The 23,838-nt window shown below is 46.7% G+C and overlaps 1 protein-coding gene and 1 long non-coding RNA gene across 7 annotated transcripts in view; one reads left to right on the top strand and one right to left on the bottom strand.

Moving 5' to 3' along the window:
* Positions 1-13,099: 13,099 nt before the first annotated feature.
* LOC123281402 (uncharacterized) lies at positions 13,100-17,080 on the bottom strand. The gene is made up of 4 exons (XR_006520859.2): positions 16,843-17,080; positions 16,375-16,617; positions 14,069-14,386; positions 13,100-13,876 (listed from the first exon to the last, which is right to left on the bottom strand). It is a non-coding gene; the product is annotated as an uncharacterized lncRNA (long non-coding RNA).
* Positions 16,934-23,838, top strand: part of SH3GL3 (SH3 domain containing GRB2 like 3, endophilin A3) — a 139,847-nt gene continuing 132,942 nt past the window's right edge. For 2 of the 6 annotated variants that reach the window (XM_070494316.1, XM_070494311.1), the window contains exon 1: positions 17,163-17,405. In XM_070494316.1, the coding sequence (XP_070350417.1) occupies positions 17,361-17,405 (45 nt within the window). In that variant the 5' untranslated portion in view covers positions 17,163-17,360. Of the gene's footprint in view, positions 17,406-23,838 lie in introns of all 6 variants that reach the window. The other 4 variants (XM_044760501.2, XM_070494320.1, XM_070494334.1 and 1 more) reach the window with 4 other exon arrangements.

The raw sequence follows: 23,838 nt of genomic DNA, 5'->3' as shown, positions 1-23,838 counted from the left end.
ATGGCATGTGAAGGTGGGGCTCTGATGAGGTCTGAAGGTGGGGTCCCCACAATGGGATTAGTCCGTTATAAAAAAAGGACAAGAGACCAGAGCTCTTCTCTCTCTGCCATATGAGGACGGCAGCCACCTGTGAGCCAAGAAGAGGGCTCTCAGCTGGAACTGAATCTGCCAGCACCTCGACCTCGGGCTGGCCAGCCTCCAGAGCTGCGAGAAATAAACGTCTGTTACTTAGGCCATCCAGTCTATGGCGTGTGTTACAGCAGCCTGAGCAGACCAGGACAAACACAGAAAACCACGGCAAGGAATGTCAAAAGCAAATTGCTGAAAACAAGGGATAAAGAGAAAACAATCCAAAAGACAGCTAGAAATTTAAGGAATGCTACGTACAAGTGAGCAAAGATAAGAGGAAAAATACTGCAGACTACGGGTCAGAAAATATGCAAACCAGAAGACAACGGAATGGCATCTTTAAAGCTCTCAAGGAAAACTGTCAACCGAGGATTCTATACCTTGTAAAAATATCTTCCAAAAATAAATGTGGAATCAAAACTTTTCTACACAAAAAAGCTGAGATAATTCATTGCCAGTAAATCTGCACCACAAAAGATGTTGAAGGAAGTCTTCAGACAGATGGAAAATGACGCCAATGGTTACTGAGATCTACATAGAAGAAAGCAGAGCCCTAGAAATGGCAAACATGTGGGTAAATATAAAATACATTTTTTTCAGTTAAAATTTTATTTTAAAGATACAGGCTTACCTTGTTTTATTGCTTTTGCTTTATTGAACTTCACAGGTATTGCACTTTTTACAAGACCTTCCATTGCAAAAAGATTATGACTCGCTGGAGGCTCATGTGATGTTAGCACTTTTTAGCAATAAAGTATTTTTTAATTAAGGTATGTACATTGTCTTTTTTAGACAGAATGCTATTGTACACTTAATAGACTAAGTATAGTGTAAACATAACTTTTTGTGTGTGTGAGGAAGATTGGCCCTGAGCTAACCTCTGTTGCCAATCTTCCTCCTTTTGCTTGAGGAAGATTGTCGCTGAGCTAACATCTGTGCCAATCTTCCTCCATTTTATGTGGGATGCCACCTCAGCATGGCCTGATGAGTGGTGCTAGGTCTGTGTCTGGGATCTGAACCTACGAACCCCAGGCCGCCGGAGTGGAGTGCACAAACTTAACCACTATGCCACTGGGCTGGCCCCTAAACATAACTTTTATATGCACTGGGAAACCAAAAAATTCATGACTTGCTGTGTTGTGATATTCACTTTATTGCAGTGGTTTGGAACCAAACCTGCAATAACTTTGACATATGCCCTGTAATTGACTATTCAAAGCAAATACAATAATAATGTACTAGGGGGTTTATAACACACATAGAAGTAAAAAGTATGGTAAAAATACACAAAGGATAGGTGAGGGAAATAAAAGTGAACCATCGTAAGCTACACATATAATGTGACATCGTATAATAGTATTTGTAGGTAGACCGTCATGCTAGAGATGAATTATAAACCAAAAAGTAACTACTAAAAAATACAAGGACTATAGTTAATAAGGCAATAGTGGAAATAGAATAGAATCCTAAAAAGTACCTAATTAACACAAAACAGGAAAAGAGGAAAAAGAGAGAGCAGATGAGAGAAATAGAAAACAACTTAAACCCAACCGTATTAATGATTAAAGGTAATGGTCTAAGCACTCCATTTTAAAGTCAGAAATTCTCAGACTGAATTTAAAAAACTATGTGCTATCTATAAGAAACTCACTTTAAAATAAAGACATAAATGGATTAAAACTAAAGGATGAAAAAATATACCAGGAAAACACTAATGAGCACCCCAGAAGCCTGCCTAGTCACGACACCAGCAACCGTGGAAGACCAGCTCCACTCTGTCTGCGGATTTTCCCTCTCTCGAGCTGCACCACGTAAGGAAGGGGTACCCGCGAGTTTCTATGGGCCACCTCCCCTGGCAGCTCCTCTGGGAGGCCAGTATCGGAAGCATCTTCCATGTTGCAAAATAAAGTATGATCCAGTTCTCAGCTGACACATCCATTCCCTAATCAGGAGCCCTTCCTGGAGCTCTGGCTCAGATGCCCGTGCCGCCTCCGCACAATCTCTTTTCCCCTCTGAGCGCTGTTACCACTTGCACTGGGGCTGCTTTGACCCCTGAAAACCATTCGATTTGGCGGCTAGAGCAGGCACCTCTTGGCTCAGCTTTACGGAATTCAAACGGGCCAGTGAGGCACCGCACCCAGTTCCATAATCCCAGACAGCTATGGCCTTTCAGTTGGAGGGAAGGACGGAACAGCCAGGAAAGCACATTAGTTTCCCTGGCCGGCTACTTGGCTGGCTCCACGGTATGGTTTCCTGGAAACCCTCTCTGACACGCTGGAGAAAGCCTCACAGCTGCTGGTGGCTGGGGGGCAGAGGGTGGTCTGATCCCCTCTCAGCCAAGAGCACACGCACCTGATTCTAAAGGACGTCCAACACATTCCTTTTTAAAATGTCCTTTAATTCTTGCCTTATAGGAAGTGTGCAGTGCTCACCCGGCTGCCCCGAATCTCGGTTCCTGCTCCTCACGCCACCCTGGAAACCTTGACGTTGCTACACAACATGCCTATGTCACTAGTTATGATTTTTTAAAGTTTAGAAGTCATCCGTTGGCGTCCTCGGGTTGAAGCCCTATCACGTTTTCTTACCTGCTGTCCATCCTCTCTCCCCATTTTCCCAATTTAGTGATATCACAGTTTTTTGTCAAATTAATATTTTGTATTGTCATCCTTATGGTTATGCAAATATTCTTCACAGCTTTAAAATGCTCTGCAGTATGATTTTAATTCCTTTCTTATGCCAGTTTTAATAATTACTTTAGTTTTTAATCTGCTTAGTTCTATAGCAAATAATTATCACTCATTCAGCCCCAAACATTCTAAAAGAACTCGAATGCTCCTTTCATGCAGGCAAACATGCCAACTGGCCCGCCAGTTCCACCGTTTTCCCTCGCAGACATGTCCTGGAGCCAGCCTTCTCAGCCCGAGCCAGGGGGGCGGGGAAGGGGCCTCACTGCCCAGAGGCTGGCTTTCCCTTCCCCACTGTAACCCGACTTTCTCTGGGGCACCCTCTTCAAGGGGAGGCTGGGTCATCCAGGTGGACATGTGGGCTGGGCTTGGAATCTGGGGGCCCAGCTGCTCCTTGTTCAGACTTTACACGCCCCCTGCTCTCTGCCCTCCTGCCAACCCACCCTCTCCTCTCTCTTTGAAGGCACCTGTGCCTTGATTCTCAAAACGTCCCGGGCTTCTGGACTGGGAGTCGATTTTTTACCAGTTTCGTTTCCTCTGCAGGCGGTCAGATTTCTGCTTTCACAGTTCAGCTAAGTCTGTGCCATTTATTCGACTGTTTTCTGCTTTCCCAAATTTGGTTGACGTCTCTGGTCTGCCATCTCTTCTCTCATTCTCTTTCTCATTCCTCTAGCGCCCTTCCACACAATTTGGGGAACAAGTGGAGATAAACATGTGTTATGTCCACCTGGTTTTGCTGAAAACCTCCTTCAGTCAATTCTTGACTTTGTGTTTGAGGGACGAAATCCACCTGTTTGGAGTGAGAAGGGGTGGTGGGGGTGAGTCCGCCCGGTCCGTCCCATGGACCACCAGGAGTAGTGGGCCTCACACTGGAGCTGTAGGGCACGCTTTATGGACAGTCACGTTTGCCTTTTCAATATCTCATCCCTGCGTGTCCTCAGTCCGCGATAATCCTGCTCTTTGCACCAACACAGACAGTACCCTGTGGAACTCTTCCTCGCCACCCCCTGCTCCCCGGCCCCAGTCCTTCTATCCCTCATCTTCTCCCCAAAACGGCTGCTCTTGGCCGTGGCCTTGGCTGTGCCTCGTCAGTCTGTGGATTAGGCCTTTGGACTGGACTTCTCTCTTTTGAAGTGGATTGGATGGGATGGAGTGGCTTTCTCTCCATTGCTGCAGACAGGGTGGAGGGAGCCTCAGATCCTGCTGGTGGGATGGAAGGAGGCCATCACGGTCATCTGGTCTCCAGGTGGATTATCTAAAATATATCAGATATCTCGTGCTGTTGGCATATCTCCTGTGTTCTATTATCCTGAAGAGTGTCTGCCTTCTTCCTGGACTTGGTCATGTGATGAGCATCCTCGTCAGTTATCTTGGCCTCGGAAGGCAGGGGCTCTAGGAAGAGAATGGAGGAGAGAAAAATCACAAAAATGTTTTCAATATGTTGGAATGTATTAATTAGTCTTTTTATGACCCCTAATCCTTTTACTTATTTATATAGCTTTAAAAGCAAAGGGCAACGGAAGTTAACATGCTGTTATAGCTTTTGCTTCTTTTCATTCTAACCATGTGGGCAGGCCTCACTAATTTGGAATAAATGCTCTCTATGCTACAATTTGCTTAATAATTCCCTATGGCATACTAAATTCTGTAAAACCCACTTTTAAACAGTAAAGTGGAGTTAAGATACTTCAAAGAGAGAAATATGACACCTTGGGTATAAATTCTGGGAATCTGTTAAATATGTACCAGAAACATGAAAATAAAGTTGAAATCTCCTTAGGAGGAGTGGCTAAAAAACAGTTATTGATATGATCAAAAGTAGAGGAAACAGAAAGATATCAAAAGTTATCCCAAATATCTCCAAAAGAGTGGACAGGGGTGTCATGGACAGTTGTGCAGGTTGTGCCCTGGACAAGGTGTGCAGCTGAGGAAGTAAGCTTACATTCTACTCCCCAGGTCAGGTGCCCATGGAAACACACAGATGCTGTAGGGGCTAGGGGCAGCCTTGACAACAGAGGCTACTTTATCATACGTGAACCAGAATAGATCATACAACTATGAATTTGGGGTAAATGTGTTATTAAGGGAATTGATGCTTTGGGTTTTAGGCATATTGGACATCTCCCAGGGCCCTCTAGCAGGTTGGGACCTGGATCAGGTGGCACCTGGCACTTCCCTGCTGGACACCTTTTCTGGGTCTTGCAGAGGAGAGAAAGACAAGGCCTGGACCTCCAACTCAGACTGCACAGCTAAAGTACCCTGTTTAGAGAGTCAAGAAGCTTCTACGTATTCAGAGAAAATCAAGTATTTCTGTCTATTCAGTTAAATTATTTGCAAGAGCCTGAACATCTAAACTTCCAAAGCCACTTAAAATTAGGTGCCATATATTTATCCAAAGAACTTGAAATCAGCAATTCAAAGAGACTTATGCACCCCTATGTTCACTGCAGCACCATTCACGATAGCCAAGAACGTGGAAGCAACCCAAGTGCCCATCAAGTGATGAACAGATAAAGAAGATGTGGTATATATACACAATGGAATACTACTCAGCCATAAAAAAGACAAAATCATCCCATTTGAAACCACATGGATGGGCCTTGAGGGTATGATGTTAAGTGAAATAAGCCAGACAGAGAAAGACACACACTGTATGATTTCACTCATACGTGGAAGATAAACACATGCACAAAGAGAACAGATTAGGGGTTACCAGAGGGGAAGGGGGCACATATTTATGGTGATGGATAAAAACTAGACTATCGAGGGTGAGTAAGATGCAGTCTATACAGAAACTGACATGTAATAATGTACACCTGAAATTACACAATGCTATGACCTCAATATAAAAAATTATATATTTTTATATATTAATATATATTTTATATTTATATATATTATATATTCCCACATATGTCTGGAAATCAAGGAAACGTAAGACAAAAATCAAAGCGTCAAGGGGCTGGCCCCGTGGCCAAGTGGTTGGGTTCACGCGCTCCGCTGCAGGCGACCCAGTGTTTCGTTGGTTCGAATCCTGGGTGCAGACAGGCACTGCTCGTCAAACCACGCTGGGGAGGCGTCCCACATGCCACAACTAGAAGGACCCACAACGAAAAATATACAACTATGTACCCGGGGGCTTTGGGGAGAAAAAGGAAAAAAAAAAATCTTAAAAAAAAAAAATCAAAGGGTCAAGAGCGTATAACAGATGGATTCACAGATCTAAGGGGAGCATCCTGCCAGTGTCCTCGAGGGGTGGGGAAGGGGCTCAAGCTCTTTTCCTGAAACTGAAGACCATGGAAAGGAGCTTTCATCCGGCCTTTGCTGCCTATGGGGAGGGGCTGCCCGCCTTCTGGGGGCGTGAGTCAGGGCCAAACGCGTGCAGAGTTCGGTGCAGAGAGGTGAGCAGGAGATGGGGCTCCTTTCCCTCACAATCAGAAGGAAGAAGGGGAGGAAAATGTGGGTTCCCAGGATCATACTCAAGTGGAGATGAGAGGGGCGGAGGGAGCGAATGCCAGATGGACTCAATTTTCTGTATAAAAATCAGGTGAGGTCATCCACAAGTGTCAGTGGTGGGGAGGGCAAAGCAGAATGGAAAACAGGGAGAAGACGGGCCGTTTTTGAAGTTTGTAGCCTTAAATATGTTGCACGGGGGTGGCCAGGATTAGGTAATTGGCAATTTGTTTTGTTTTTAAGCAGGCGTGATGGATCTGCAAAGGGGAAAATTCAGGGCATTTGTTCATTGCAATTGATGTAAGCATTATGACTGAATTCCTGCTTTTAAAATTGCTGCTCTATGTAGTCAAAATCTGTCAAAGTTATGAACTTTAATTTCTTTGTGCATTGGAAAAAGTGCACACTTTTTTTTCTCTTTTTTTTTGCTGAGGAAGATTCACCCTGAGCTAACATCCATGCCAATGTTCCTCTGTTTTTTAGTATCTGGGCACCAGCACAGCATGGCGGCTAACAGAGCAGTGTAGGAACAAGCCTGGGAACTGAACCCAGGCTGCCAAAGTGGAGCGCACTGAACTTAACCACAAGGCCACTGGGGCTGGCCCTTAAGAGTCCAGCTTAATGCATTTTTCACAAAGTGAACCCCCTCATGTACCCTGCACCCAGACTGAGAAATAAAACATTAGCAGCCCTCAGAAACCTCATTGGGACCCCTTCCAGCATGACTGCGCCTCCCAGAGGTAAACAGCATCCTGATTTCTGATAGCTTAGATCAGGTTTGCCTAAAACTAGATGAACTTTAAAGTTAATTCATCCCTGCTCTGCAAACCCAAGTCACTGGTAAGACCCCAAGTCACTCACTTCCTTCTCAAATTTTGCGGGGTGACGGAGTGTGTTGGGTTCTACACTAGTCAGGGGGTGTGTGTGTGTACACAGAAGGGCAAGACGAGCTTTGTCTTCCAGAAGCTTGCTGGAGGTGAGCTCACAGTCCATGAGGAGGACGGGTGACAGGCGTGCACATGTCAGCATCCCTGATGGTCTCCGTCACTTCAGCTGCATTGGCTCTCTTGTTCCCCAGCACAGGTGGGCAGAGGTGCGTACACATAAGGGTCAGGAGTCAGGAAAAGTCACAGGCATGGGACAGCGCCAGTTATTCCAACACTTGCCCCCTGAGCCATTTTTTCCAGCTCAGTCTGTTAGGGAGAAGAGAGCCACAACTAACTCCAGCGAAGTAAGGGTCACATTCAGGCACAGGGTAATCAATCCAGCCACCAAACACCGCCCAGTAATACCAGATGAACAGTCCTGCATTGCCCGGCTTGGGGAGAAGCACCTCGAGGGGTCGGCGAGAGGGACAGAGACCGGCCAGCTCGCTAGACTCCAGCTTTTCCTAAGACCACACGGGACTCTCCGTGGAAACCTGCCCACATGTTTCACGTATCAGCTGCTACAGGACAGACTCTGATTCATCTCTGCCAGCCCAGGCCCCAGCCCAAACCAGGTGCACAGTAGGTGCTGCATGAACGCGTGTTCACTGAGTGAACCCCAGTGCACTTTAGAGCAAGGGGTCCTGACGCTCTCCAGGTTGGTGGGTGGACTTCAGAGGCCAGAGTTGGAGAGGCGGGTCAGTCACATCTTGTCGGGGGACATTTCAGCTCTCTGAGTTCGGTCTCCTCGTCCCTGAATCGGAGGTCACACACATCTCACAGGGCTGCCGTGGAAGCGCACAGTGGGTCTGCGTGTCCCATGTGCTCTTCTTTTCCCTTGCAGATCCAGGGGCCTCCTGTGGCCTGGGCCTCAGCAGGCGGCCTCAGGCCACCAGTTCCACACTTCAGGGGCGAGGGCACATTCTACTCTTTGGGCAAAATCTGGCAAAATCAGGCTCAGGATCCTGGGCCAAGGTGATGACAAATAACATCAGCTTCCAACGTTTACCAGCAGAGCTGCTGAGCCACAAGAGAGAAGACGATACCCCCACGGCCAAGGGAAGGACGTGTCTGGAACCCAGTTGTTTTCCATCCATCCAGTTCATCAAACACAGGAGCTGCTGGGCGTGCGTGTCCACTATTCATAGAATGAGTGTGTGTTAAATAAAAAAGCCGCATCCCGGGTCTCTGCGAGACTGTTGAGGACTTGTCATTTACAGCCTTGCAACTCAAAGTGCGATCCGTGGACGAGCAGCATCGGCATCACTTGAAAGCTCGTTAGAAATGCAGAATCTTGGGCTGTGGGACCTACTGCAGACCCAGGGAATCAGAACCTGCATGCTAAGCAGACTCCTGGGGGATCCGTGTGCACGTCAACTGGGCCGGGCTGCTTCAGAGAGCTGCGCAATCACACACACGTTTGACCGGGTGTTGTCAAGTTGTGCTGCTTCACTGCGAGGTCCCTCACTGCCCCCTGTAGGCCACAATCATAACAGCAAGGAACTAACTTGAAAATGCAAGTCAATCCAGGGTTAGACGCTGTATAAACTCTTCTCGTATGATTAGAGGCACATGTAGGACCACTGGGAGGTTCTTGAAACACCACATGCTAAGTGCCTTGGTGCCAAATTTGTAAGCACAGCAAAATCCTGCACTTGAAGGGAACCACAGTTTCTTCTCCTAAGGGCGGCAAAAAGAGAAATACGAAGTCAATCTGGGGATTGATTTTTCCCCAGAAAAATGGGGGCTCATAGAAAAGTGGATGGAGAAAAGCACATGTTTTAGTAGCCCGGCAAGCGTTCTTTTCTTAAAATGGAGTGTCTGTGTCTTCCTTTTGGGTTTCCTTAGAATGATTCAGTGATCCACAATTTCATAATATTACCTCTAAGTCCTGAGAATTGGTGTCTTTAATGTACTCATTTAGCACATTTCATAAAAGGAATTTGACATTTTTCTTCCCAAGGGGAAATGAGCACAAGCGGCACAGTCAGAGCGTTAGTTCCAGGTGGCACCTGGGGTAGAGAACAGGTAGAGGGATACGTGCAGGCTGGGACTGAGGGGTCCAGAGCCAGAATCTCCCAGCCAGTGAGGGTCCACAGACTTTATACAACCCCCAGCAGTGGCCAGAAGAGGAATCAAGCCACACGCAATAATGATACTAACGAAAACGTCTCAGGCACTTAACAAAGCTTCCTGGGCCCCACAACACCTGTGGGGTCAGTTATCAACCTCATAGTCTGCGCAAGGAGCTGGGCTCTAGAAAGGTCGGGGGCAAGGCCATAACCAGATGGAAATTCTCTGTCCATGATGACAGCACTGCTGTGCACACCTGCCCGCAGGTGCCCGTGGGAAAACCCTGTTTCCTGCGTTGCCCACTCTGCTGACCATCCTGGCAGGATTCCTGGATCTTAGTCCAACCTCGGGCTGCAGAGCTCGCTCACACCATTCCATGGAAGTCGGTACAGATGGGGCCATCACCTTGAATATGCAGCACGAACGACAACATCTCGCCTTTGCTTGGCCCTTCAGCTCCAACGACTTTGAACACAACTCCTCCTTCATCATCACCTCCTACTTCTTGCTAATCCAGGTCCTCATCCGCCCTTTTTTTAATTCATTAAATGAATATTTCTGTGTATTGAGCAGCTCTGAGATTCTAGAAACTCTTCTGGTGCTGGAAGCTCTGTGGTAAACAGAGCGGAATAATCTCTTGTCCTTCTAGAACTGTGCTGTCCAACACAGTAGCCACCGGCCACATGTGGCTATTTACATTTTAATTCGTTAAAATTAAATAAGGTTAAAAACCGAGAGCTGCAGGTGCTAACTTTTAAGTGATTGACAGCTACAGGTGGCTCATGGTCCTCGGCGTTGGAAGCACAGACAGAGAACATTTGCACCATCACAGAAAGTTCTAGTGGACAGTGCTGCCTTAGGCCTTTACCATTCTGGTAGTGGGGATAGATGAGAAACAAGCTTTAAAACAGATATTAAAATCTTATGAGATAAAGAACTATGATGGAAAATGAAGTGAGAAGAGGGAGAGAGAGCAAGCGATGGAATTGGGATGCTGGGGGCTGCCGTTGTCACCATCGGCTCTGAGGCCCACTTCCTCTTCTCGAAATTCCTCCTTTGGCACCATGACACCGTTCTCTATTTGTTCTCCTCCTTCCTGTCTGGGTAATGCCATCGTGATGGAACAGCCCTGCTTGAGGTTCTTCTTACAATAGGAACCACAAGAGGACCCCCGATTGACTAAAGTCCAAGATATGATGGGGGATCTCAAGGTCCAGACTGTAGCAACACTGTGACACTCAGCACCGTTCACATGAACTGCTGTGACCAAAGGTGCCAGTGTGCTCTGGAAAAACTTTGAAATACAAGCAAATGACGTGAACTTAACCACTGTTTGATATGCTTACGGTTCCTATAGAGTCACCTCTGCCACTTCTCAGTGGCACCACAAGGTGGCAGCAGTAGTTTACGAAAGCCACCTGCACCGCTCACTAATCCTTTATCTCGGCACAAAGTTCGGGCATCAATTTATTAGAAGTGAAAAATAAATCCTCCGGGGTAAACGTGAAAAGGAAAATGGCACCCATGTAATTAACAAAAGCTAATTAGGGTTACAGCATGACCCAGAATTCTAGCTGAATGTTTACAGAGTCCAGAATAACGGAGTTACGTATTGTAGATAACTGATACGTGTTGATTCATGAGTCAATTACATTTGCTTTCACTGTTGATTGCAGCCCTTCCTCTAATCCTCATCTTTAAATAAATAAAAACCCTTCAGTTGCTTTTCCTCTACATTTTAAAATGAAAAGATTTCTCTGGCCTTTCCTTGAACTGATCAGTTGATTTTCCACCAGCTTCGCGTAAAAGAGTAAGTCAAGAAAGTCTGTACATTTGTCCCCGGTTGTGATCTTGCAAGTTTGTGGCAAATGGCCATGCTCCACATCTGGGATTCATCACGTCTGCTCTGTTACCTCATCGACGGGCACACAGCTTTCCCAGATGTGCAAAATAGAAGGCCGATGAAGTTACAAGGAAAGCAAGACAGTATCCTGCTCTCCACTTCTGCGCAGCCAGGTATGTGGAGATATGAGACTGAGGAACAAATGCTTCTAGGTGTGGTTTATCTAAACACTTGGCATCCTGTGCAAACGCTCCATGGTGGGCCCAGGCCCCGCTCTTCATGTGTGAGTAACCCAGGAAGCCTCCAGAAAAGGGAGTCTGGGTGAAAGCTTTTTTAAGGGAAAAATAGAGAGACAAAGCTGGAAATTGACAGGTCATCCTTAAACTAACATTTTAGGATTATTTAAGATGTCTGTATCCGAACTCAGCTCTCCAAGGACCGCCAAGAACTGTAATCTGGCGCTTGTATCTGGCCACAGGTTCAATGACATGGAAGTCAAGGCAAATGGAAGGTACAAATCCATGTTTCTTTGCACTTTTTTCTCTTTCTCTTTCTTTCTTTTTTTTTTTTTTTTACAAGACTCTTCTCTAATGACCATGGATCATGGGAGCAATTATAACTATGCTACATATCTATCAGTCTGCACTTAGAACTATTCAGATCTTCAATGCACTAATTTTACATCTGGGAATCTATTCTAAGGAAGTATTCCTAAGTACAGAAGGAGATCCTGATGTGGAAAAAGATGTTTAATGCAGCATTATATAAATCATGACAAATTTGGGGGGAAAAACACCTTTAAATGTGTAATAATGGAAAATGATCAAACATAATTTGACATGTCTACATAATTAGTCATTAAGTTGTCATGAAAATGATGTGTGTGGGGCTGGCCCCGTGGCCAAGTGGTTAAGTTCGTGCACTCTGCTTCCGGGACCCAGGGTTTCGCCGGTTTGGATCCTGGGCACCCACACAGCACTGCTCATCAGGCCATGCTGAGGTGGCGTCCCACATAGCATAATTAGAAGAACTTACAACTAGAACATACAGCTGTGTACTGGGGGACTTTGAGGAAAAGAAGGAAAAAAAGAAAAGATTGGCAACAGATGTTAGGTCAGGCCCAATCTAAAAAAAAAAAAATTACGTGTGTGAAGTCTAGACAATATAGAAAATGCTCATGTAGTTAAGAGAACAAAGAAGAAGAAAAAGTAGTGTGTCCAGTCATAACCCTACTATGTTTAAATTGTGCCTAGGAAAAAGACTATAAAAGAAAATTATGACAAAATGCTAAGAGCAATTGTTTTAATGGTGGTTCCAAAGATAATTTTTCCTCCTTTTTACTCTTGAATAGTTTCCAAATTTTCTCTGTTATTGGATAATGAAAAATACACACTTATGAAAACTTTTATTTTGAATTTAAAATCATTTCACTATTCTTTTACCTCAAAATTTCTGTTTAAGTTGTCTTTTCTCCATTTTTGCTTCCTTGACTTAAAACCAACACCCTCCACCCCAGTCTTAAACGGGCTCACTTGCTGCTTCAGACAAAGGAAACTGGACCCCTCTGGTCTCTGCTGGAGGCTTCCCAGATGGCTGGGGCCAGAGCACGAGGTGGTCACCGTCAAAGCAGGTGACAAGGTGACCCCAGTTCATGTGTCCTGGCCATGCTCATTCTAGTCATGCTGTGGCTTCTGCACAATGTTTATTTATTGATGTTCATAGAGGACATATGTCCAAATATTTTATAGGACAAAGGTAACCTCTGGTTGAGTAAAAATTGGGTGTATAATTTCCTAAAGCAAAGGGGAAGAAAAAGCAAGGAAAATCTTTAGTTTAGTGACAAATAGATATGAATGATAGCAGGACTATTGGAAGGGGAAAACAAAAACAGATAATATGCCATAAAATGACAAAACTAAGACCAAATATATCTTTTTCATAATAAACATGAATGCTTTAAATCTATCTAGGAAAAGGCAAAGACATATTTTGGATCCAAAACAAAATTAGATTTTATTCTTTTTATAAGAGCACACATCTAAAACAAAATGAAAGGTCAAAAATAAAGGACCTATCCATGAAAGCTGCTAAGAGAGTAGATCTTAAATGTTCTTCCCACACGCACATAAAGGTGATTAAGTGAGGTGATGGAGGTGTTAACTAACCCTATTGTGGTAATCATTTCACAATACATACATGTATCACATCGTATTGTACACCTTAAACTTACATAACATTATACGTCAATATATCTCCATAAAGCTGGGAAAAAAAAGGACAAATTAGGCCATATGAAGCACATACAAAAACAGGAGGGATACAAAAATTGATATGACAAAGTAAAATAGAAGCAAAAAGACATAAGTAGGACAAAATATGTTATTTTCTATGGATAAAATTTCAGCCCACAGGAAGATATGACAGTCGTCACATAGGCAGAATAGCATAGGACTAAAATATTTAAAGATAAGCTCCCAAATAGAGGGAACAACAGACATAATCAAAATTGAAGCAAGAGACTGTGGACAATCTCCCTCAGTCTTTGATAAGCAGAGTAGGAAAAACCAGGACACAGAGCATCTGAATGATAAGCTCGGAAGACTTGACTTACGAAGTGAGATGGGATAATATTTGGAGGCATCGACCAGTATGCTTTCTTCCTCTTCCATTCCCTCCCCAGGGGTCTTCTGCTCCAGTCCACACAGAGAGGGATGTGAGTGACTCACTGCAGGACCAGATGCAAGGACTGCAAACACTAGATTCAAAAGCTGGCCCACGCACAAGACAGAGAGATGTCAGTGCATACTAGCTTAGCGCTCTGTGGACCAGGGAAGGGAAAGGGAGGTGAGAACCAAGGACCACAAGGAAAGGAACGTAGGAGAACACCCAGACCTCTGCCAGCACATGGGCCATCTGTCCAGAGTGCTAGAGACAACCACAGCATCCCTCTTGTCACCCACCTGGGAAGACCACCAAATGCCCAGGAGCCTTCGGTTTAGAGTGATGCTTGTCTGCGCCTCAAGACTCTCCAATCGGTTTCATCCCATGTAGACAACTCTGATGAAGGGGCCAAGACATCTGCCTACTCCCTCGCTAAACAGATGGAGGAGCTGTGGGCCCTTGTGTCACTGGAGGGGTGACGGCAACGTGAAGGACAAGCCCGGAGCTGACCCATGTGGCTCCAGCTGGCATGAATTTGCAATCTCCCTCCGAGCCAGGAGCTTCGGTGGAATGTGGGCTCCCGTTACAGATTAAACTGAAAAACTGGACCCTGGAAACTGAGAATGTGCGTTATTTCAAACCTCTGTGGTACATTTATAAAATTCAACACACTGGGCTATATAAAAAACTTCAGGACATGTTGTTTGACAATAATACCTGAGGTCTAGAATTTAATATACAATGAATAAAAGAAATCAAACCACCTAGAAGAAATTTTAAAAAACTGTCCTGAATAACATTTGGATCAAAGAGGAAATTAAAACAGCCGTTACAAGTTTATTTAGGAAATAACCAGAAGAAGTATATTACTTAATGAAAACAAAGTGTGAAATCAAAGCCACATGTGGGGGGTGGGGTGGATTCATAGTTTTATCTGTGCTGATTATAAAACCAGAAAGAATAAAAATAAATATACCACATATTCAGCTGGAAAGATTAAGGAATCCCCAAATAAACTTTAATGGGCATCTGTGTGGCTCTTGGTTTTAGAATTTTTTGGCTGCCTAGCATCTGAAGCATCTTCCTATGTATTAGGGAAATCCACCATGGTGTGCATCTTAGATATCTAGGGCCTGGCGTATCATCTAACTTAACCAATCAGATGCTGTCCCCCCCCGGGACTTCCAAGTAGCAGTGAAAGAAGCAGAGAACAGCTTAGCCCTTACTCTGGTAGCCACAGCCAGCATTCAGGGGTGGAGCCAGCACATCCAACAAACTGGTCCTGGACCTGCTGGGGATCTGACCACTCAGATTCCTAGTTCCTGCTCATTCTCTCCCCTGGTCCCCTATGCCCCTCTGAATCTCTGGGCTGCCTGATGTCCTTCTCCAACACATTCTTTTCCAGCTCATGTTAACCAGGGTCAGTTTCTGTTGTTAATAACTTCAATCTCTTGAACAAAACAGAAGAAAGAATATAGAATAAAGACAGAAATTAATGAGAGAAAAAAGCTATAGCAATTATGAGTCAATTCAAGAAGTGTTTTAAAAGACCAGTAAAATTGGCAAACCTCCAAATAGTCTAATCACTGAAAAAAATTAAGAAAAATCACAAGTACTTTTATAAAGGAAAAATGTATATGAAAGATTCTGAAGTTTCAAAGTTATGAGAATATGATGTACAACGTTACACTCGATTAAATGAAGAGATAAATTACCAACATTAACTGAAGTAGGAGACTTGAATATACTATCAACCATGGAAAAAAAATGCAAAAAAGTTATTAAAAAAAAATCACCTCCTTCCCAAAAGGCACAGAGCCAGATTGCTTTAGGGAGAAATTTCTTCAAGTCTCTGCTATTTAAACAACTCTTGGATATGGAGATAAAAGGCAGTGAGGACCTTCCAGGCTGCCCTGAACCAGCCCAGGACAAGGCGGACCCCAATCCCAGTCTGGGACCCCAGCTGCCTCTGCCTGAGTGTAGCTGTTACCCCAGGGTAGAGCCTGCTGTTGAGTGGGGTTCCGCTGTGTGGACAGGTCATCTTGCTATGCTATTCTGACCCAGCTCACACCTTCTAGTCACCTATCTGTGGCTGGCATCAGCCATTCCCAGGCCAGTCAAGCCCACAGCACTCACTCAAGTCAAACTAACTATCTCTGGGGATGGCCGCCTTTCTCTCCTCCACTAAGTACATTAATTTTCTCCCATATCAGAGGAATGATGCTCCTGTCCACACCCTCTAAGGAAAGTGAGGACACTGAGCCTCAGGGAGGTATAGTTACTGGCCCAATCCTCACTAGGATGGAGCCAGGGATAAAGGAGTTGGGAGCTAATGGCAAAGGAGAGGCTGTGTGACTTTGTCCTGGAGAAACGCAGGATGCCAGGAGGGGACGCTGGGGAACAGGGGTAAATGGGGAGAGTCAGAGGGAAACCGGGACTCTTGGTCATCCCTAATGGTATCTGTTGAGGGCCCAGAAAGAGGAGCTTCTTTCTCTTAGGTAGACACTGGAGGAGGAAGATGTTTCTTTCAGTGTTAAGCGTTGCTAAGGGTGGGTTGTAGTTTCTTGGGAGCCCTGTGGAGGCCAGATTCAGCGAAGATGCTGACCTGTTGGGGGCAGCTCTGACACGAAGATCAACGGGATGCTCCAGGCCCCCGGCTGGGTCTCGGTTGTGGGTCCTAGACTTCTGGCCCCTGTGCAAAACGATGCTCTGTACCTGACACAACTGGTAGGAGTTACCAAAGGAGCTGGGGCCCTCGTCTGGTGAATTCCCCTCCGGGGTCCAGCGCGCTGTTTACAGCTCCTTGGAGATAGTTGCTCTTAACGCAGCCGACAGCGCGCTCAGCGCTCTATGGAGGCGAGAACGTATTTATTAATAAACTACCCAATAACTCTTGGGCTCCTAGAGGACCGAAATCATTTGGGCACATTGTACCCAGAACACCGCGCGGGGAAAGAAAAAACAGCCCGGCCGCCCACAGACCACTGCCTCCTACCGCAGGTCCTCTGTCATGTTGCATTTCTCTCTCCCCAGGCGTAATTCGGAGCGTCCCTTTCTTAAAACATAAACCTACCCAGCACGCGCCAGAGGGAGGCGATGTTGCCCGAAAGCAAAGCAGATTTCTCAGCAGAAGCAGAGAAAGGTGATCCCTCTCTCCCCACCCAGGGGCAATCGTGAAGCCAGACGCAGCTCATCCTACACCGAGCAAGAAGCCCCGTGTGGCTCTGCTCTCCCGACTCGGGGACACCTCCACGCCCCGCATCCCAGGCCCATCTTCCCAGCCTCTCCGGTCCTCCAGGTCTCCACGCAACAATGCCGCGTGGGCGGCCCCAGCGGCCTCATTTGCATAGCGCCCCGGCTTGGCCAATGGGCTGCGCAGGGGCTTTGGAACGCAGTGTTGCCATCTGCGTGCGCGCGTGTGTGCGCGTGTGACAGCGGCTGTGGCCGTGGCCGTGGCCGTGGCCGTGGGAGGCTGGCCCGCCGGAGCCCAGCCTCTGGGGGACCGGCCCCGGCGCCCGCTCCCCCAGCGCGTCGCAGCCGCGTGGCCCGGCCGAGCGCAGAGACCACCCAGCCCGGCCGGGCGCAGTCGCGATGTCGATGGCGGGGCTGAAGAAGCAGTTCCACAAAGCCAGCCAGGTAGGGACGCTCAGGGGAGGGAGGGAGGGGGACAAGGGGGCTGCGCTCCCCCGAGGCTCCAGGGCTCCGGGGGCTGTGGCGCCTGGGGGGGGGGCTCTCCTGGGCCTCAGTTTCTTCCCGCCTAAGAGCGCGCTGGGTGGAGAGGGGCCGCCTGCTCTCTCCTCCGCTTTTTGGCGCCTCCTCCTCCTCCCAAGCCCCCGGCCCCACTCTACCCCGAGCCGCGGCGACCCTCGAGGTTCTGCGGGGAGGGAGCAGAGGTGGCGGGCCGCGGGTCTCGGGCGCCGGGGACAGGGTGGGCATGCGGAGGCCTGGAGGCTCCGCTCGGTGCCTCTCTCCTGCCCGCGCGGAGAGGAGTGTCACAGGGAGGATGACCACAGGGAGGACATTTTGGGTGGGAGTCCCGGGGGGGGGGGGGGGGGAGGCTCGTCCTGCCGCCTCGGGGCGGCCGCGCGGGCGTGGGCGGATCCGGGGATGCTGTGTCCTCGGCGCTCGTCTGGGCCTTGCTGCGCTCCCCGCGCGCGCCTCCGGCTGAACCGGCTGGACTGCGCCCCGCCCCCGGGCTGGGGCTCCCTGCCGCCTTCCCGCTGTCGGCCCGGGGCTGGGCACCAGGCTCCTGCTCTCAGAGGGCTGCCCGTGTGTTGGGGAAACGCCGAGACAGACACGTAAACAAACAGTGTCAGACACACCTCCGCGCACGGAGGATGGCAGCTCACACCGTAGGGGCGTCAGGGAAGGCGTCCCGGAGGGGGAGGAGACGCGTCAGTTGAGAATTAAGTATGAGGAGGAATTGTGGCTGGGGTGTGAGAGGCAAGGAGGAATGGCCTTGGAGCAGAGGAAAACAGGAAAACAGGCGGGGGAGCGTGAAATCGATGTGTGTGTGTGTGTGTGTGTTGACGACAAGCAAATTTGTATTCCAAGATTGCAGTCTCTTCTAGCCATGGCAGAGCTCACATCCTAAAACCCGTCTCACACATGCACCCCTGGATCTGTTGCGCTAGTCTCTCACGACCTCCAGCTCCCTAATTTTGCTAGAACTAGCTTGGACAGATTTCATCGAGAACCCACATTTGTGGGGAGGTCTCATCCGGCTTCTCCCACAAATCGGCCCCTGAAAAGCAGCTGGAATTAGAAGGTTCTCCTCTTCCAGCCTCAGTCCCCGTGAAAGATGCCTCTGTCCCCTTGCTCACACCCTTCCCAGGGAGAGACTGCACCAGGCCTTTTTCCAGCTGGGGCCACTGGGTGGACAGTGGTGCTCTTCAGGGTGACAGGGAGCCTGGGGGAGGAGCAAGTTAGGTGACCCGGGAGTTGGCTGATTCCCTGCCAGCCCTGGGCACTTTGAGGGGGTCTGTGGGACGTTCAGACATCACTGGCCTGGGTCAGGAACATATCCTGACCTGGGGCGCAGGGGGTGAGGCCGAGACTGGAGCTACAGAGTTTTTGGGCTTTCCAGCCTAAATGGAGATTTAAAAATATAATTATGTGCAAATGAAAGTCAGGACATGCCCAGCGTGGACCCTGGGGAGTACCCACATTTAGGGACAGTGTCTAGCCCAGTACTTGAGAAGCAGTGGCCACTCAAATGTTGACTGAATAAGTGAAACTTTTTGGGTGGGGGAGCACAGGAAGGAGAGAACTATTAGGATGCAAGAGAGAGAAGAGTGTCTTGGAAACCCAGGGGGGAGCGGGTCAAGGTGGGAGCAGTTGGCAGGTGCTGCTGTGGGCTGAGAACTGAGGATGCCCTCATCTTGGGTGGCCGGAGGCTGGGTGTCCCTGTGGTCTGGGCAGTCCGGCTCTTCCTGTTACACTGGCTTCCTTGGCCCTGGCAGAGAGCTAACCTTTTTCGAAAATTTTCTTTTATGGGTTTGGACTTCCTAGGCATAAATCTCAGAGATGACCAAGACATAAGGCCTTGGATGATTCAAGTTGGTTTCTGACCACTAACCAGAGTGAATGGTTGAAATAAAAAATTATGCTAGTGATGAGGTGGTTTAGTTTAACTGCCCATAATCAGTTCATTAAAAACGAAATGAGCAGAGGGTCTAATTTAGTCTTTTTTTGCATGAGCTGAAATCCTCTGTGCATTTATCTGAAAAGAAAGACATCGCAGCTTCTCTCTGAGCTTACAAACCGCATTTTGTGGTCAAAGTGCCCAACAGACACATTTTTATCTTGTTTTCGAAGTCTTTCTAAGAAATCTTGCAGTGCAACAGATTTGGGGAGAAAATTAGACTGGGTTTAATATAAGAGGGAGCAGGATGATAAAAAATGCCAGCTGTTCTTCGCAGACAACATTTTAACAGCAGGTTTTAATTCACGTAGAAGGTTCCCAGGGTGGGGGCAAGAGAGTCCTGGACGAGTCCTAGATGGCTTAGTAATTCTCAGGGATCCAGGTCTGGCTCTGCCGCTGACCAGCTCTGTGACCTTGGGAACGTGACTTCACCTGTCTAGGCCTTAGTTTTTCTCCTGCATGATGGGTTAAAGGATTTAGACGCTGTGTCTGTGTTCTAAAATTGATTGTGGTGATGGTTGCACAACTCGGTGAATATGCTAAAAACCATTGAATTGCACACTTTATTGGGTGAATTATATCTCAATAAAGTATGTGTGTATGTGTGTGTATCTCTCAGTTTTGAAATTCTTAAGTAATTCACTTAAAGTATTTCAGAGAAAGACAAAGACCATAAAGTGGATCTTTTACAAATAAGGGAACCAGGACTGTGACAAACTGAGATGATTTTTCTCAATGACGGGAAAGGTAAAATAATTATAACATCCTGGTTAACTGGTCCTTCTTTCTTGATGCCTTACCTGTCTCTGAGGGAAAAAAAATATCCTCTTACTTTACAGAGGATGAAGAACTGTAAACCCATATGCGTCATTTTGGCGGCACGTGGGGACCAAGACCAAAAGGAAGAAATAAAGTAAAATGAGAAAAGCACAAGCTGAGTTAATAACAAAATTTAATTGTTTCTTTCCTTCAGCATTTGGGACTAGAACCCAAGCATCCCAAGTTCATAATTAAATCCCTTTTTTCTCTTGAAAAGATTTTTTAATGGGGTGTTTTACTCTTCAGCTGGTCGAGGTACGGCTCGAGTCTTTAGAGAGAAATACAAATAGCTTAGAGATGGCACATGGCTTCCTGTTAAAGGTGGTACCTAATCAGTAAAAATATAACTTACTGTAATTACATTGTTACCATTCATTGATTTGCATTAATCAGACTTATTTCATAGAAGTTTTTTGGACAGCAGGTACCGTTGGTACAGGGCGTTTATGCCGCTGCTGTGCTTGCTCTCACCTGGACACTGAGAATGCCGTATTCTTTCTCTTTCTGGACTTCCAGGGGCCTCCTTCCTTGTCCCATAAAAGTCTAGGGGACGGTTTCATCATTCCTCTTTTTCTTCTTCCCTCCCCCAAACTAACCATATACTGATGACACTAGATAGTCTTAACAGTTGTGGACTTTGTGTTAAATTTATTTCTTTTTGCCCTTTTGTCACAGTGCCCTTTAACCTATGTGGTGTGACCCAGCAACAATAGGGAATGTGGGAAGGTAACACAGCTTTTTTGGGTAACTTCCCCCCTTTCTCTTTTAATGCATTAACCAGAAAAATGATGAGGGGCCCATTTTCCCTTTACTGACGAACTGCACGGGCTGGGCATTTATGGGTAAACACTTTAAAGAAGGATATTCTTTGTAAATTATGAGACTCTCTAGAGAGACAATGAACAGCTCTTGTTTCATTTTCTCATTAGAGAGAAAGATAAAAAATGCACTTTGCAAAATCCATAATGATTGATTATTTTCTCTTTGACGTGTCAGAAAATCTATTAAGCTGAAACATTCTTGCTCCTTTCCACATAGATTGCTTAATAAGTTAATCCATAAGTCTATGCAGGTTTTTTTTTTTTTTTTTTTTTAAGTTGAAGTGCTAGAATAGATGTTCAAACTGTAGGGGCAGAAAAATTTTCCCTTCTTCCTTTCCAGGTTCTTTGGCTGGTCTAATAATCAAATTGATATAAGACAGATTAACAGGAGAAAAACAAATTTAATTTTGTACGTACAGGAGCCCCAAAGATATGAGACTCGAAAGGCAGCTGGGTAATTGAAGCTTATATAATGCCCTGAGCTGGGGAGAGGAGTGGGGATTTGGGGGCACAATGGGGAGGAAAGCCCCTCCAAGGAAGGCAGAGGAGATGTTTGGAAAACAAAGCTTGCCCTGTTTTGCAGGTAAGTTTCTTGGGTATCTCTGATAATAGCTCTCTTCCTGGTACAGGCCCCTTTTCCAATGTAAATTTAGGCAGTTGAGGGGGAGGTAAAGAGCTTTTTCCTGACTCTGCTGGATTTTGATTACCTTTAGCTCAAAATACTCCTCATGCCAAAGTGGCATATTTTGGGGGGACAAATTCTGCTCCCCTTCCAAACCAAATTGATTTTGATTTTTTTAATATCTGCAGGGCACAGTATAACCCAAACATTTCTTACCTCTGGTGACTTTTTTTTCCTCTCAGGTAAATGCAACTTAGGGTATCACTTGGAATTTAGCTTAAAAATGCATTTGAAAGAAGGGATTTTTTTTTTTTTGCTATTTTTTTGGATTAATTTTTCAGCTTTATTAACAAATCAAATGGAAGTTTTATTTCCTAAAGTTAAGTGGGGGGAGGGGTGTATCATGATATTATGGAACCAGGTTTGTTTTTTGCCTGTTGCCTGGAAAGCCGAACACCGAGATGACAAGATTGCAGCAGAGAGAGGGTTTAATTACAAGGCAGCCAAGCAAGAAAGCGGGAGAATGAGTCTCAAATCCGCCTCCCCAAAAATGGGGACTCAGGGATATTTATGGAGTAGGGGGGCAAGGTCGTCTGAAATGTGGAGATAGATGACTGGAGGTGAGGAGAGGTGAGGTGATTGATGATCTGCACAAGCATAGTCAGAATCCATGCCTCTTCACAGGATGTGTGCTCACAAAATGGCGACATTAGCATGATCTGAAGGTGGAGTTCGTAACCTCGTGACCTCAAAAGGTCACTTATCAGGCATCTGCGTGGGTGCAATTGATGGATTGGTGGTCTCACTTAGCCTGAACTGGGCAAGGGGGTCCTAATTCCTGAAAAACAGCTCAAACACCTGTTTCCACGGTGACCCAGACTCCAGGGAGATGTGCCTGTGGGCACCTAGTGGGAGTCAGATAGCCTGTTGCCTAAACAACCAGTTAACAATGGGCAGGAGAACAGCTAAAAGCTATAATCAGTAATTGCAAAAAAGGAAAAAACTTCAGTTGCCAGCTACCTAATCATCAATGGCTAACTGTTTCCCGGTTTCAGTGTGTATTTGGGGGAGCTATTATTGGCATGCTCTACCCAGAAAATAAAACTGCCAATAAGCAGAACTGATACACACACTACTTTATTTGGCTAAATATTAGGTGACTATATTATGGAGATGCTACATCAGCGAAACGTGGATAGTTAGGTTTTGCTTTTCAATAGAAACCTGGGGAAGTGTTGAACTGGGGGAAGGTTCTGGGAGCAACACTAGGGGTGGGATTAGGGAGGCCTTGTTGTACTTCTAACTATTGTAGTTCTTCTGGGAATGCCTTCCCAGTGAGTTCTCCCCTTGCCATTCCCAGGGTCAACCCCACATGGTTTTACCCCAGCACCAGCAGCAGCGACCTTCCTGTGCCCCCTGTTTCTCCTCTGACTTTTTCTAACGCAGTGGATGATGATGTCTGTCCCCCAGTATTGGGTGAGTGTTTCTCAAACACGGGTACCACCCAGTGCTTTGCCTGCTCACATCAGCCATCAGTGGTGGAAGCTGCTGCTGTTTCAGGCTGGACGACTTGGGTCCTCCCTGCTGAACCTGATACCTGAGTCTTATCTCATCATCCATGGCCACGTCCTTGCTTCCTTATGGGCCACAGTTCCAAAGTCCGGAGGGACCTGTTGGCTAACCCGTGGGTTCCTCTTTCTCCTGTTGTGACAAGGACGGCGCACGCCTGGCTGGGCTCTCCACTGTGCTTCCAACCCGTCTCCTCTCGTTGTCTGCGGGATTCTGCTCCTGTTCTTGCAGCTCTCTTCTGCACTGCACTTTCTTCATTCCTGGATCGTTCCCATCGGCACATAGACATTCTCTCTAGCGTCACCTACCTTGGAAAAGGAAAGGAAAAAATCCTTGCTCCACCTGAGACGCAGTTTCACCCCGGCCTGTTTCCTCCCCTCCCTTCAAAGCATGATGTCTTGAGAAAGCTGTTGGTTTCTCATCTCCCGTCTCTTCTCAGCCCGTTCCAGTTGGCTTTTCCGCCGCTCTAGGTCGTGAGTGACCTCCAAGCTGCCACATCTGATGGTCACTTCCCCACCTGCCTCTCAGTGGCCTGTGACCCAGAGGACTGTTCCCTGCCTACAGCGCTTGCTCCTTTCCCTCTGGCCTCAGTGG

The sequence above is a fragment of the Equus asinus genome, chromosome 2 (genome assembly GCF_041296235.1).
Source record: "Equus asinus isolate D_3611 breed Donkey chromosome 2, EquAss-T2T_v2, whole genome shotgun sequence".
NCBI classification, from domain to species: domain Eukaryota; kingdom Metazoa; phylum Chordata; class Mammalia; order Perissodactyla; family Equidae; genus Equus; species Equus asinus.
The sequence above is the reverse complement of the archived record's forward strand: the minus strand, read 5'-3'. Positions and strand labels throughout refer to the sequence as shown.